We start from the raw sequence: 16899 nt of genomic DNA on the forward strand, positions 1-16899 counted from the left end.
AAAAAGAAGTCATGTGATGCACACATCAGCTCGTTAAAGTATGTATTAAAATAATCCTTTTCACTGCTAAAAAAACCAATTAGTAACGTTTGTGCCCAATTAGGTACTTTTTATTCTTGGATGATTTGGTGCTTTTTATTGACTTCCAAGAAGCGTTAGAAATTTTTCATACCTAAAATTGTAGTTTTTTTTTCCATAGGGAGAGGGAGGCTCACATTCTTTACCGTAACCTATAAATTAAATTGTAATAAAAATAAAATTAATTAAATTATATATATATATAAAGTAGGCGCCGCTTAATGTGATCACGGTTAATGTTATCATTCGCTTAATGTTATCAGAATCACGAAGTCCCGGAACACTTGTATATTAACACACGTTAAAAAAGTCGATAGTGTAATCAGCGTCTTCGTTTATTGTTATCACTTTTTCATAAACTTTCAATTTTTTCTCCATTTTTATTCCTCAATTAACAAAAATACATAGGCAAAACCTGACGAGACTAACTTTCTATGTAACATTTTGTGGTTTTCAATAGCAGTTCAAAACTTTTACAGGAATGAAGCTACAGAAAGTTCGCCCCCCCAGCGACCTTAGACAACCCCTAAGAAAACTTTCTTTTGCACCTAAAAATATTGAGTCGCTGGACATGTTGCAGGCATTGATGTAGGACCTATATTCATTGTTTGCCATTGCTTTGTAAACTATTAAAGAATTGTGTCGAGATTGAAAACAAAGCGAAGTTAAATTAAAATTTAAACAACAAGCAAAACCATGCTGGAAAAGATAGAAAAGCTGAATGTGCCTTGAAACTGGTTTACGAAATGCCAGGGAAAACGGTCGAATTTTACTTCACCTATTACTATGTGATTAATAATTGCATAATTTAGCTTTAACTTTTTATAATTCAGATTTTTCCATTCTGTTAATTTAATAATTTATAATTTAAAACTACGTTCAGTTGGGTCGTTGTGATTTTAATTTGAGGTTGCCAAAATAAATGCCCCTTAATTGAAAAAAAAAATCATTATTTTGTGTCTCCTGGATTCTTTTCGGTTATTGTTATCAGTCGGTTATTGTAATCAAATTGTATCTGTCCCTAAGTGATCACATTAAGCGGCGCCTACTGTAATATTTATAAATTGAATGAGCGCAATCAGTAAATCATGAACTGAGCATAGTCAATTTCTCATTAATGATTAAAACAGAAGTGACGCATGTGATTGAATTGCGAAATATTAAGTAATAACCTTTCCAAATTTAGATGATTTCTTTTTTTTAAAGGATGACATGTTTTATTTCTATTTAGAGTAAAAATTCCGTTTTCGTTTCATACATGGTCGGGCGAGAAGGTCGTTTTATTTCATGACTGTTAAAAAAAAAAAAAATCCTCCGTTCTTTACCTAGTTCTGAAAATATCTTGCATAATCACTGCTGCTCCAATATTCATTTCTTTATTCGCCTGGTTTTGAGTGACGGCATTAAGTAGTGCATGTTGAATTTCGTTTTCCATGAAATGCGCAATCTAAGTTTTGTCTTTTCATTTTTAAACTGCTTCCTTGTTCTGCTCAGTGGCGTAGCAATAGGGGAGGGGGTGATAGGGGGTCAGAACCCCCCCCCCCCCCACATGAGCCCCAAAAAATCATTTTTCAGTGGAACCTGAAGGGTTCTGTTTATGAGTTAAAAGATTTTTATTTAATGTAATAGCTTTTATGAAGGTAAAAAGCTTATATCTTCCTGTTTTGCGCAACATTTTTTGTCTTGGAGACACGGCTTTTTTTATGACGGCAGTATTGATCATATATATATGTATATATATATATACACAGTATAAGTGTATAAACTTCAGGGCATGGCTTTACTTTAAACTTCAGAAAAATTCCCCCCCCAAGGATTTTTTCTCGCTACGCCACTGGTTCTGCTCACCTCGAGAAATTTCTTGCTTAAAAAATTGAGACAAGTTTTATTCTTTTTGGTTCGAAGAAAACGTATTCAGCACTATTTTTAAAATGATGTGTTTTTGGTCTATCTTACTCTAAAGTGAACGAAAAAGTACAACCTTTGGTGTTGCTTTTAGTTATTCATGTTTCAAAACTGCTCTCATTTTAACGGTAGGAAAATGAGTGTTGATATTGTTACAAATTCTGTAAATATTAGTTATTTTTGTGATTAATTTGTCGTAATCTAGCTAAATTTGGCGTTTATTAAATTATCTGTCATCTAAAATTATTGTAGTAACGTAACCTGTAAATAGTTTCCTGTAATGAATATACTGCCCCTATCCATTTGGCTGAAGTATACGGTACCCTCATTTCCGAATGATAAAATTTGTGAATGGAAAGAAATAAGATAACGGTCTACGATTTTCGAGAAGCTTTTCGAATGTTGTGGAAACTTTTCGATGTTTATAAATAACCGTTGCATGATAAAAAGTCAGTCTCGAGTTAGTTTTTGCTTGTGAATCGTTGCAGCGCGGTACGCTGGAGAGCATTTATTGCTCTGTTTTGAGCTGAATTTTTGCGTATTTGAATGTAAATACGTGTGTAACCGTTGAGTTTACGGTGTTGATTGATATTTGCTTAATTGCTGATGATTAATTTAGCAGTTGTTAACGATCTTTTCTGTACATAGTGTAAATAAATTCCTGTGTTTTTCTCAAGAACTGTGTCGTCCTTTCAAGAAAGTTGGAAGTCGTACCAGATCCGTTACAATATTATTTTACTTATGTCAAGAGTATGTTAACTTTTCAACAGATTTAAACGACAAAATCCGCAGACTCGCTAAGATTTTAACCAATCACGATCTTGGAATAATTGTTAGAAGAACGCTGAGAACTCGACACTCCGTCTTTGCTGATTGGTGAATAACGTTGTCATTTGATGAGTGAAGTTTTGCGTTTTATGCGCCCTGTCACTAATTTTGATGATGTAAACCGCGGTGTTGCTGTGTTACTGTGATTTAAACCAGGACTGTGGAGTCGAAGGGAAAATTACCGACTCAAACTCTAGCCCTGACAGAGTTGCGAATTCAGAGGGAAAATAACAAACCCCGACTATTAGAATATTACAAATACAAAAGTGACGACCAGCAACAGGCTCTGGGCCCAGCTAGACTGGTCCTAGTCCATTTACAATCCCCAGTGAAGATCAAATGGCCCTCTTAAAACTATCTACTCCCGTACTCATTACCACCTCTTCCGGTAAGCTGTTCCAAGGTTCTACCCTGGCACTACCCTGCTATAATGAAAATCTTTCCTAATATTCATGTTAGCCTGAGATTTAAATAGATTAAAACAATGAACCCCTTGTCCTGTTTTCAGTGCTAAACTTCAGCCCCGTAACATCTTTCATTTTAATAAATTTAAACAACTGAATCATGTCCCCTCGGTCTCCTCTTTGCTCAAGACTGTACAATTTTTAGCCTTCTAAGCCTGGAATCATAGTCTAAATGAGAAAGTCCATTAGCCTTGTAGTCCGCCTTTGAACCCTTTCCAATACATTAATATCTTTCTAAAGATAAGGAGCAATCGACTCCCGACTCCGACTACTTTATCCCAAAATCAGTCCGACTACAGCTCCGCAGCCCTGACTGAAACCACTCGGGGAAGTTGAGCCAGAATGGCTCCTATTCCTAGCCGATTTGTTGCAGAAATACAAATGAAAACGTCATTTGGTATCCGGATCTTGGAAAGTTTTCTTACATGATGCCTACATTTGATTGATTTGATTTTTATTTTACTCCTACTAATGCTGTTAATTAAAATTTCATTTTTATTAGAACCTTTATCTGTTAAAATGCGTAAAAATAACCTATTGAGTGGTCGGAAAACGGGCTTTACCCTACATTATTTTCATCATTATGTTAGCTATAGTTAAATGTTTGTCGTGCACAATTACCTCGAAATCTTAAGAGCCATAAACATCGGCAGAACACCATCCATGTAGAAACACGGCTGAATTCTGGGCTATATTATCGCAGATGTTTTTCCGCTGCATCTGGGATTCGGAGGCGTTTTGCTGCAACACATCTACGAGAACATTGCTCAGAATTCATTTGTGTTACGACATGATTGGTGTTCTAACCGATGTTTGTGAGTCTTAGACTTCAAGGTAACTATGCATAACAAACATTACATTTCAACTGAAAAAATGTTGAAAACAAATTGGGGGGGTACGCCTACTCTCTGATTACCCTGTAAAGAGAAATACGTCTGAGATGAGATTCCTGCCATCGCACGAAGTATGGGAAGAAATACAGTTTTACAACGATAGTCAGAGGCAGAGTGGAAAGAAGCTAAATCCGTTTCTATGGAAACCGCTCCGAATTGCGCCAATATCGCCAATGAAAATTGGTATCTTGAAAATATTTCTTTAAAAGTTTTAAAAAAACTCGACTTTTTTTGTTTTAATTTTTTTCTGTTCCATACACGAATTTTCTTCAAATCTTCTCCTGAAAAGCAATATTTCAAGCATAGACCCCTTTTATGGTATTTTTCAAGTCAAAAAGCAATAAGCGATGTAAATTGCAAAGCAATACTTTAACAAACCAGCTGATGTGTGCATCACATGACTGCCTTTTACTCCAATTTAATGTCATTTTCTCATTATTAGCAGTTTCAATATGATTTAATAGTTTACTCTCTAAATATCACCAACAATGGCCAAATTGAAACCAGTGTTTAAAAAAAAAATTTAAAAAAAAAATAACTCAATTTGTCGCCAAGTTGACGATAAAACTTGGCGACCAAAAGACTGGCGTTATATCACCAAGTGTCCGCCAAATTATAACACCACGTGAGTTTACATCGAAATTAACAATGATTTCCCCCCAAAAAGGGGCAAAAGACCCCCTTTAGAGCATACGAATGCGACCAACTAGACCTCAGACCTCACTAGGAGACTTTTTACCAAATTTCAACTTTCTAGGACATTCCGTTCTTGATTTATGCGACGCACATACGTACATACAGACGTCACGAGAAAACTCGTTGTAATTAACTCGGGGATCGTCAAAATGGATATTTCGGGTGTCTGTACGTTCCTAGGCACATATTCATGTGTGGTCGGGTTGAAAAAAAAAAAAAAAAAAAACTCAACATTCATTTGGGGGTGAGCAAAATGGAAATTAAGACCGATTTTTGGGTAAAAATTTTTTCGCGAATACAATACTTCCTTTTTTGTAAAAGGAAGTAAAAACTAAGTTGGTTATTAAAAGAGACGCGACCCACCAAAACGGTGAGTCGCGACCCTCAGTTAGGAAAATACAGAGTTACGGTTACGTTAAATGTATTTACTGCAGATGTAATCGTTGCTTGAGGATTTATTGAAAACGCCGTTCAAAGAATTACCCGCTTCATTGTTCGCTAACAGAACACTTATCACATTGTATTTTTCTTTTCCATCTGTTTTCTTGTAATCTCTCCTTTATTCTTTTAAACTTCAATATTTAGTTTTGCATTCCCCCTAGACAGATAACTGGTACTTCCGGGAAATAAGGCTCGAGAAAAGTCTAGTGAGATTTACATCAAAGTAAAGATAGGGCTATTTTCAAATCTGGAAATATCTTCGGAATTTTGTATTTTGTTTTAAAATCCTTTTTTTTTTAATAGTGTTATCGCATGCAGGACCTAATTGCTGAATAGGCCAACCAGGCCGCGACCTAGTACTCCCGCCTTTTAGGGGCCTCTAAGTTGCAAAATTGGTCTACAGCCTCTACTTTTTAGGGGCCTCCAAATTGCTAAAATTGATTTAGCCAATGGCTGAAATTTAAGGATTAACCGCAAGCAGGCCGTAAAACTGTTTGGTTTAGAGCCTCCCAATATCTTAATCGGTCCCTGATCGTCTGCGTACTTTTTAATAAAATATAACTTGGATTTAACGATACCCGATTTAACGATTTCCTCAATTTAATGATGCATTTCACTGGTCCGGATTTGACTGCATTAAATGTCTATGCTTCTCAATTTAACGATATCCTTGATTTAATATTTACCTTTTCCCAGTCCCCTGACTGTCGTTAAAGAGAGGTTTTTTAATTACGATTTAGCATAATGCATTATTTTTCTAAAAGTGCAATTCAAATTCTTTGAAGCAAATATTCGTGCCGCACATTGTTCAATGATGTGATTGTAGACAAAAAAGAAAAAGGTAGTATTTGTACAGAATTGATAGAAATGTAACCTCGTTTTGAATCTTCTTTGCATGCGGAAGTGGACAAAAATAAAACAAAAGAAAAAAAAAATTTCTCGCTTTCTCCAAATTCTTAATTTCTATGTTATCCTATTCTCCGACATGTGATTCAAGATCGTTCCGGCTCAATGAAAGGAAAAGAGACAAAACTGGTTTCTTTTTAAACATTTTCCACCTTTTTGTATCAAAAGCCGGCTCCATTAAACTATCGTCGTGGTATGAGTGGAATTCATATTCGAGAAAGTATCGTAGTTCGGAAAGAAAAAAGTAACTGTTATGTAGGTTGGCTAAAAGTGGGTCACCTTGCATGTCTAACGGGTTCCAGGGTTGGTCGCTGGGACGCGAGATACCGGTCTTTACCGTAGATCGGCTATGTTTACATTTTTTGCTTTTCTCTGTTTCAAGTTTTGTGATTGTTTTCATAGATTTCAGAAAAATCTCGTTCATCAAGTCCTGTTTAGAGAGATGAAGTTAACTGCTGGCATTTTTCTTTCATAGTGTCCCACAAAATTTTTGTATTGAAGCCTCATGGAAATTATATGCAAATCTTTAATGCGGCGTGGTATTCAAGAATGGAAATGACTGGTATTCAAGAAAATTATAGCTCAAAAGCAGTTTTTGTTTTGGAGGATGACATTGGTTTTGTCTTTACTTGTTAGTAGTGCAGTCATGATTTTGTTGAGATCATATTTTACATTTAAAAAAAATATATTTACCGAAAAGAATGCTCAACGAAATTTACGATCACAAAAATAAACCCTTCTTGAAAATCTCGATCACAAGAGCGGATGATCTATTGATAATCCACAATAGTCCACTTATTAGAAATTCGTCTTCCATAACTCCTACCATCGCCAAAGATAGTTTTATATTGCGTTTCGAGAGTCTTTTTGTCGAAAATTTGAGAATCCCCGAGCCCTCTCTCCCTTCCCCTAGCCAGGGAAACTTGAGTAAGCCCCGAACTTAAATTTTGGGAGGTCGAAAATTACAGTTTGCCGAATGGAACTCCAAAAATTTTGCCAAATGATAAAATCTGCTAATGCATACGAAAGTATATCTAATGATAAAAGACAATCAGTTATTTAAAAATTGCAATATTGTAATTATGTCTCCCAATTTGCCGAATCGTCTGTCTCAATCTGCCGAATAGAAAATTTTTTGGGAGGTTACAGTGATATTTCCCATCGGAGCGCCCATGCCCCTAGTGTCAACAAGCCTCGCTGCCTAAATGCATTTATAGGCCTCATTACTTCAAAAAATTGCAGTCCCTATCTCCTCCCTTAACGACAACATGAAGCCTAAAATTGTTTTTAAAAATTTTCAATACAAAACAAAATAATATTACAAATCTGAGGGAGTCCCCAAAGGCATTTTTAGGCTTCAAATCCGATATTTTTCCGGGGAAGGGACCGAAACCTCCTCCCCCTCTCTAATGCTTCAACCAATGATAGGCTACGATTGCGTCTTTAAAAAAAAATTGCGTCTTTTGAAATTGTATCGAATGTGAGATACCGAATCCAGTTTTGCTGATGTTTTTTGAAAATATTAAAAACTCTTCGAGATCTTGGCTGCCCCCCCCCCACCACCACCACGAATTATGACATGGGCGCCCCTGTATGTAGCAGCAGCAGTGCAATGTGGCATTAAGTTATTTTATTTGCTTTTTAAAGTACACTGTTTTGTATACTCTGTTTTTCAAAACCAAATAACGCTCGAAGAAAAATAGTGCAATTGCGATAGAAGAACAAATACACAGAAACATTTATCTATCTCTCTTTCCTTTGAATAGTTATAAATTATTTTGTTACAAATTTCTCAAAATTGTTAAAAATTATAAGATTAATTAAAGATTTTTTTGCACTTCTCTGAAACTTACTACTACTGAAACCGTTGATCGACTTTTCCCACAATTTATCATGTGACATATTTAATTTGATGATGAATTTATTCTTTTCTCTAGTCATTTTATGTTCCAGATTTCATTGCTCACTTGCACTTTGATAGTCCTTTTGCGCCTAAGATTTGTTTTTTGATTTTTTATGCAGTTTTAGTGTTCTCGGAGAAGTTTCAAAATGCTGGTTAAAGTGGCATCGATTTAAAGTCTGAAATTGTCTATAAACTTTCTTTTCTTTTTTTTTTTACTTAAATGAATTTTTTTGGCATGTAAGAAAGTTCCAGTTTTTACTGACCTCACTAATACATACAAAGTTTGTGACACTTTTAAGCATTTATGTTGTAGACGGAAATATGTTTTTAAACACAACGAAGGGAAAAGAGAAAAAATATATAAAATAAACTGAAAAATAATAATTTTCTGAAAACTTGACCAAATTAAAAACTCAAGCAATGCTGTTGATTTTCAATTCCGTTCTTGTTTCTTTTTATTTTCTTATGTTCTTTTTTTTTCTTTAAATTGTACATTTCATTGCTTGAGGGGGAAAAAAAATGTTTTGATGTAATCCAATATTGGGTTGTCATCTAAAATATTTTCAACAGATGGCGCTAGCAACTAGGCTTTGTCTGAAAATAAGAAAAGAATTGAATAATTATCCGTGAGATGTGGGCCTTTTCTGGTCAGTACGTTGCGTTTCGCTCTTCCGTCCATTAGGTCACAGGTTCGGGCCTGTACTCTATACTTCCCTGTTATTCGCTATGATGATCAGAATGGATCCTTCAGAATTTACTTTGATGAAAATTAGGATCTGATGCGAAAAACAGGAAACTTTTAAATTGCCTTTTAATTAATACTTTTGTCAAATAAAAAAATCACATGTTTCGAGAAATAATATTTTAATTATCCACCGTTGGAGTTTCGCTCTTCCGTCCAATAGGTCACAGGTTCGAACCTGTACCCTGTAATTCCTTGTTACTCGCTGTGATGATCAGAATGGATCCTTCAGAATTTACTTTGATGAGAATTAGGATCTGATGCGAAAACAGGAAAACTTTACATTGTATCACCTTTGGCAATTCAAAAAATCACATGTTTCGGGAAATAATATTTTCATTATCCATCATCTAAAGTATTTTTAGGTAACATTGTTTAAAAAATAAACAAATTAGAGTTTCAGTTCCAGGAAGTAAACGAATGTATTTTTTTTTTTTTTAAATTGCTGCTTCTGAATCAATGTTTCGGATATTGTTGGAGAATCCAGTTGCGCTGAAGAGTTAACATTAAGTATCTTAAATTACTTGATTTATATTTTTACTTTCTATAAAATAGACTACGAATAGAATTTTATATTAAAGACAACTATTTTATTTCTGTAATTATTTTTCTTTTTACTATAAATGCGCGGCTTTAATTTTTGTTACCCCCTTGGATTCCTGGTAATCCAAGTTAGTTGGGGAAAGATTACTCTGAAAAATTCTATTTAACGGGGGGGGGGGGGAATCAATCTCCGCTTTGTATTGGCCAAATAATCAAATTATTTTACTCGCTTTCTGCTAAAATCATGTCTGATTTAACGGTATTGTAATTTATTTGGATTAGTGTTCCTATATGCCTATATCCCTCCTTTTTCTAAAAAGAATAAATTTCTCATTCAATATCATTACGTTTATTAGAAATAGATCCAGACATTATTTTTGAAGGGTGTACCAGAGAGTTAAGTCTTTTTTTTTTTTTTCAAAAAAAAAAAAAAATCCCATAAGATTAATTTTTTTTTAATGTTTCCTTGGATTCCTTAAAGGCATTTTATCTACTCTGAAGCACAGAAAATTATGTGATAATTTACTTTGAATAAGGACCTACGATATATTTTTTAAACATTTTTAAATAATTACTAAACACAATTTCACCTCATAATAACTGACCAGCAATGGTTAAAACAATGTTAATTATAACAGACGAGTCTATGGGGCAAAACTTCGCTTCAACTCCGAGAAGCACACGGATTTATTGCAAATTGACGATTTCGGAGTCAAAAAATATGTAACAGCAATGGAGCGACCGGAAGTATTCAAGTTGGAAACATTAACGAGTTTTTTTTTTTTTTTTTTTTTTTTTTTCATGCGTGTTCTCTCACTGATATTCTCTGTAAAACTGTTTTCGCTGCATCATATCGCGGCATGGTAAGAATCGCATTCCGTAGGAATCTCACTCTTTACAAAAATGTTTTTCCTGAACTTTTTAACAGATAGCTTGTGAGTTAGGTGTAATTAAATTCAGAAATTCAAAAAGGGCACGATTATGATAACGTGGGGATTTTGAGAATAAGAAAAAGTGAAATGTCACAAAATTATGAAATTGTAATGCAAATATTTGGGCAAATGAATTCTTATAGGTGGCTCGCTTTTGGTACTTTTGGCAACTTCACTTTTTCAAGTTCAAAATTAACGATCAATTGAAAAATAATTTTTTATTCAGAAAGTTTTTTAAGTTTACAAAAAAAAAAAAAAAAAACTGAAAATACCAAATAATGAACTTTTCTCATGTTATTTGATAAAAATGCTATTTTTAACTGGAAGAAGAGTGTAAGGTGGCCGTTCCCGTCCGTTCCGCGAATTTGGAGGTCATATTCCACATTTTTATAGATTATTTTACCAATAATGTTAAAATTAAATAGGATCATAATTTTACAAGTTTTTTTTTTGGGGGGGGGAGAGAAGGGGGGGGGCTGCCCCAACCCTTCACACCTCTTTGTAATCCCCATTTTTTGGTGCACCAGCCACCTGTATTTATATGCTATAAATTAGTAAAAAAACACAGCATTTAATTATGATTTGAGCATCATTTTTTCCTTTTCCAGTTGAACACTTATGTTTTAAAAACGTTGACGAATACAACTTTCTTGTGAACGAATGGATGATATATTTTTGAAAACCACTAATCAGGGAGATAAATTTATAAAAAGAATCACAAAGTTAATATCCCCTTTTAAAAGAAAGCCCTGGTTCAATTGCCTCGCTTACTTTTGCTGTAATCAATCCAGTTTATGTTGGATCTTTGCCAAATTACATAGGTCCTATGATGATCAGGAATTCGCATTTTTTTTTTTTTTTTGCCACAAAATGCATGAAAAAAAAATGTTTACGCCTGTTGATAAAAACTACGGAATTTTTCGAGTTATAATAAAAATCTAAAGAGCTCTAAATTAAAATTTCGAGTCATAAAATTGCTCTTTTCTTCACATTGACTGGAAATTACTATTTTATTGTTTCAATCAAGCCTGATTGTTGAACATGCTTCTCTTGACACAACTTTTAATATCGAGATAAACCCAGGGTCCAATTAAGATTTAAGATATTGGGAGGCCTTAGGCCAACCACTCTTTTGGGATACCCCTGTAGTCAAATCTTCAAATTTTAACCATTGGCTGAAACAATTTTTGGTTGCCCCTGAAAAGCGGGGACCCTAGTGTGAGCCACGGCCTGGTTGCCCTATTCAGTAATCAGGCCATGGACAGACCGTGCAACGCAGCTGGTTAAATTACAAGTCCCAACAACAATGTAATTATTTTCCAGGACTTCGTGAAGTTGCTGAAGGACGGGTTGCAGCTCTACTCCTGGCTGGTGGACAGGGAACCAGGCTCGGCGTGAACTACCCCAAGGGGATGTATGACGTGGGGTTGCCCTCCCACAAGACCCTCTACCAGTTGCAAGGAGAAAGACTTCTCAAGCTTGAGGAACTAGCCGAAGAACTGACTGGCAAGCACGGAACTATACCTTGGTAAGATAAAATTCCAAACAGCAATTTATTCAAAAAATTGACTTATGCAGTGATTCTCCAACTGTAGTCCGCGAACAACAAGAGACAATTAATCTATATCATTTTTATAAGTGTAATTAAATCCTCATAGCCAAAATCACGGATCGAGTAACGCTCTGGCGTCACCAACAATGAGACTCGGTCCATACCATGCTTGACAGCATTATTTCATTGTTGAAGCAACAAAACTTCAGAAAAAGTTACTTATAATTTGAGAATATTTTTGGCAAATTTGTTGGCATGCAGGGAAATGCTTTATTTTGACAAGGCTGAACTGAATCTGGTAACTTAACTGTTTTACTGGTACTGTCTATCCACGGATTGTATGGAAAGGCAAACATCCGGTTTACTCGCGGAAATGGAAGCATCTATTAGTTTTCAGGGATGTCAGATTTTGCAGATGTATGTTAGCCTCTAAATTAAGCTGAGTCTCATTCAAATGAGCGGAATACGCGCATAAAATTTTTAATTTTCCCCTCATTCAGATGGAATCGCTTTAACTGGATGTTTGCCAATTCCATACAATCCGTGGTCAAACTGTAAGGTAGTCTTCAGGGGAATGAAGAAACTAAAAAATTGTCAACAATGAACGCTACCTACTGCAGTTTAGGGTTTGTCCACTGGAGTTAGGGTTACAATTTCAAGTATCAAAATATCACCAAACAGGCAATGGCTTCGTTCAAATGTAGAAGCAATTGTCACCCGTCATACCTTGACGGGCGATTTTCTAGTTGATTAAAGAAAACTTTTAGATTATTTCATTTCACTTTAATATGATTGTTGTGAAAGAATCATTTCAATCGTAAGTGGTCCGCTAAAGATTTGGAAGGATACCAAGTGGTCTTTAGTAGGGAAAAAGTTGAGAAGCACTGGCCTAGAACAGAATTTCTTAATTTTTGATTAATTCAATGGCCACGTTTTTCGTGGAACCGCTCGTTTTTTTAATAGTAGAATTTTGGACTGAAACTTTCTGAAAATGGTTTCAATAAAAAATCGAGGGTAATTGCAAACAATATTTATTATATTCAAATGTAACTTCAAAACTTTTTACTGAGTGTCCATAAAAGAACTCCGAGGTTTTGAAAAATCAAATCGAACGGAATGAATTTGGCTAGGTTAGTAAATTTTAAAGAAATCAGTGACTCTTCGAATTTTATTCTTATCAGAAAGTTTCAGTTCGTTTTTTCAACACTACGTAGTGGGGAAGTGTTGGATACTAAGTTAGGTAAGTAGTGGATTGGAACTGCTGGGTCTTCTATTTGACCTCCAGTAATTCCGGATTCGACTCCATTCGACTTCTTTTTTTGGTACTCGTCAAGAATCATGTTTTCAGTAAGAAAGTTCACGATGTAACGTAAACAGTCTCAGACAGAAGATAATTACTTCTGTGGCAAGTAGCACTCCATATATGCTATCTAAGACATGGAAAGAGGTTGTACATTGCCGTTTGGATGTGTGCCATGCCACAAACGGGACACACGTTGAATTATACTAAATATTAAAACCCTTTTTCATTGATCTTAGAGTAGACAACTATAACATTCACCTAATTTTATGAATGTATTGAAAAAAATTGTTTCAAAACCTCGGTTTTAGGAAAAACCTGTATATTTCACTCCGGCTGCGACACCCTCGAAATTCTCAACTACAGTCGACTCCCGCTACAACGCGATCCGACTTACGCGAAATGGCTATAACGCGAATTTTTCACGAGTAACGAATATTAGAGCTAACGCGAATTTTTCGCTCACAACATGAATTTTTTAGAAGGAAGTATCAGCTTCGTTATTGGCTACTAAATATTGATTTCGTGAATGTTATTACGTCGTGAGCATCACTGACAGCCAAAGTTCCCACGCCAAACTAGTCTAGTGCATCAAATAACCATAATGGCACCTTAGTGTCACCTTCATCTAAAGTTAGAAAATGTGAAGAAAAAGAAAGTTTCTGGTAAAAAATTTTAAAAAGGCTAAGATTCTCGATATGCTTGAACAATTACAAAACGTCGAAGGTAGCGCGACAATAAGTATGAGTGAATCTTCCATATGTACAATTAAAAGTCAAAACAAAAAGATGTCCGTAAAAGTTTAGAACTTAGTTTCAATATTGAAACTTGCAGAGCAGTCTAGCTAAGTAAAAATTATGAAAATGGAAGCTACGCGCGCTCTTGCATTGTGGATTAATAAAAAGATCAAGTAGAGGAGATATAGCCACAAATTGAAGCGTTTTAAATAAAAGGTGAAGCGTATTTAAAAATGTATTAGATAAGAATAACGATCTGATCTTGGAGCATAAATCATCACTAGTGCGTACCGTGTTGTTTTATTTTATATCTTTTATTCCCATTGGTCATTCATTTTGGGCATCTTAAGTATTTCATGTTGAATAAGTTTTTAATTTTTTAAATACAGTAAAAGTTCAGTTCTTTATGGAAGAAACTAATGGTTAAGGAATGATTTAGAGCAGTTTGAGCTGTGTTTATAAGTACCTAAAAGTATTTGGTATGCTTCAAAAAATTTGTATGCATATATTTTTCCACAACGCGAAATTTCAACTTACGCGAGGAGTCTTGGAACGCATCCCTCGCCTAAGTCGGGACTCGACTGTACATTAAACTACAAGAGGCGTTCCAGCCACTGTCTAATGGCGGATGAAAAAGGTAAAACAAAGGCATGCCGTAACTTATAACTTGCTTTGACGGTTAGGGAATGACAATAATTTTTCATCGTGTTTGTGGGAAGCGTTCTTTTCTACTCTCCTGAAATTACATTGCATCACAAACTGACTGAAGCCTGTAATTTACCCCAAAGAAAACACGTGGAATGTAATGTTTACTTTTTTCTTTAGTTAATCACCGCAGGGTAGCGTATTCGAGCTCTGGAGTTGCGAATACGCATTCTTGTCGTGCCTGTTGCCGTGGTCGATAGTTTTCTTCGTTCTTTTTACATTATTTCGTAATTAAAAAAAAATATCTTTTTAGGAAATTTGTTATTGCAAAACGAACGTTAAAGTATTTGTGAAGTTCAAGCAGGTGGTTTCCGATCATTAATAGAAAATTTTAATTTTCAGGTACATAATGACCAGCGAGCATACCATGGAACCCACGATAGAATTTTTCGCCAAACATGATTACTTTGGGCTGCGTAAAGAAAATCTACTTGTTTTTGAACAATATATGCTGCCTTGTCTAACACAAGAAGGCAAGATAATGCTAGAAACGCCATGGAAAATTGCTAAAGCTCCTGGTAAAGTAATGTTTGATGCATCCTTTTATTTTGTGAAATATTCTTTTTTTTACGGTTATTGAATTTTGTTTGCAGCGAAAATTGATAGCACTAAGTTACTAAGTACTCTAATTTATCAACGTTTCAAGCTTTTGAATTCGGTGAAATACTCAAAAAGTGTATAATAAAATAATAAATGATTCAAATGAAAAAAAAAACCTCTCAATTTGATTTTGTATGTAAAAAGGAATACGGTCATTTGGTCATTGCAGCACTATTTATATCAGCGGTATTTGCGCATTGGAGTTTAGGTTAGGAATAGTGTTAATAGATGGCGACACTGAAATCATTTTTCTCTGTGGAGGCGCTTTTTTAAGAATCATCAGGACGAGCATTCTTTTGTTTTTTTTTTCATTTTAATATTCTTTTTTTTTTAAAAATCTTTAAACAAAATTATTTTACCAATATTTTTTTCCTATTTGTTTACAGAATATAGATTTTCTTTCTACAGGGTTTATAAAGTTAAAATTCATCTTTATAACTCTAGTTTTCTCATGCGTTCCTGTTCTTAGTGTTTTGTTTATTCTTGTGTTCGTGAGATGTTTTGAGATAATCGAGGGAAACATACACAGAGGTTAGGTAAAATCAGGTTTGAGCAGAGACGTATGCAGAAATGAAAACACATAAAACCAAAAATGTGAGAAATTTCGAGTTCGGTGCAAGATGTTCCGTCAATTGCTCTCAGAACAAACTTAATTCCACTACAAAAAAGTCACATTTTTTTTCTTTTCAGATTGAAAAACAAATTGCAGGAGTGCTCACCCTCCCCCCGTAAAAATGAGAAAAATAAAAAACTTTTATGGCACAGTCTGTGTCATGACTGTGATTTTTTTTTTTTTTGTTCAATCATTTCTTATTGACATAAATCAATCAATAAGTAATGGTTGTTAAAATCTCCCCCTAATAAAATATTTCTGATTAAAAATATTTCAGCAAATTTTCATCAGGGTTATTATTTTTTTTCAAAGCATCCTCTCACATTTTCAAAGTCCAGTGCTACTGGACAGAGGTCCTCTCTGGGGCATTTTAGAATTTGTGAACTATGGTACTTGTATAATTTCATAAAGTCATTCCAAAATGACTTGGAGAGGATGACTCTACCTCACACCTCCTCTTCCATCAGGGCCGACGAGAGGCCATGTCAGCCTAATTAGAAACTAGGGGCCTGGCCCTTGAGGAGGCCCAACTCAAAATTTGAACAGAATAATTTTTAAGTTTTGTGTAGGAGATAACTGAGACAAGGACCTGCCCGCCTTGGTTCTGGGCAGCCCTGCTTTCCTCACTCATGCTTAGATTTAAATTACTTACTTGGTAGGACTATTGTTGTAAGTTGTACATACATACTTATTCAAAAAAAAAATCATTTTTCTGCAGTTTAGTTCAAAAAGTGAAAATAAAAAAAAATCCTAACATGGAAATTTTTAAGATAAAAAAAGAAAAGCCCAAAATTTAATTTTCAAAATAAAGGATTGAATATATAGTTTATATTTAAAAGTTAAACACTAATATTCTACAAATAGTATTCCAAAACAGAAAATATACTTTTATAAACTGAACTTATAAATAAACTTAAATAAGAGCAATGATGATTGCTTAAGAAATAAAATTGTGACTAATTGTCTCACTTTAATCAAGAATAATTTATTTCTTATTATTGGTAATGAACAGTATTTTTTTTATTGTAATCTTACAAATTAAAAAAAAAACTCCATTTGTC

The 16899-nt window shown here is 34.5% G+C and overlaps 1 protein-coding gene across 1 annotated transcript in view; it reads left to right on the plus strand.

Annotated features, from left to right (window-relative positions):
- The window catches only part of LOC129232166 (UDP-N-acetylhexosamine pyrophosphorylase-like), a 105423-nt gene extending 89087 nt beyond the window's left edge, over positions 1–16336 (plus strand). Inside the window, exons 4-6 of the mRNA XM_054866406.1 lie at positions 11655–11859; positions 14968–15148; positions 16151–16336. Of these exons, the coding sequence (XP_054722381.1) occupies positions 11655–11859; positions 14968–15148; positions 16151–16336 (572 nt within the window). The remainder of the gene's footprint in view (positions 1–11654; positions 11860–14967; positions 15149–16150) is intronic.
- Positions 16337–16899: the final 563 nt, after the last annotated feature.

This window comes from Uloborus diversus, unplaced genomic scaffold (assembly GCF_026930045.1).
Source record: "Uloborus diversus isolate 005 unplaced genomic scaffold, Udiv.v.3.1 scaffold_11, whole genome shotgun sequence".
In the NCBI taxonomy this organism is placed as follows: Eukaryota; Metazoa; Arthropoda; class Arachnida; order Araneae; family Uloboridae; genus Uloborus; species Uloborus diversus.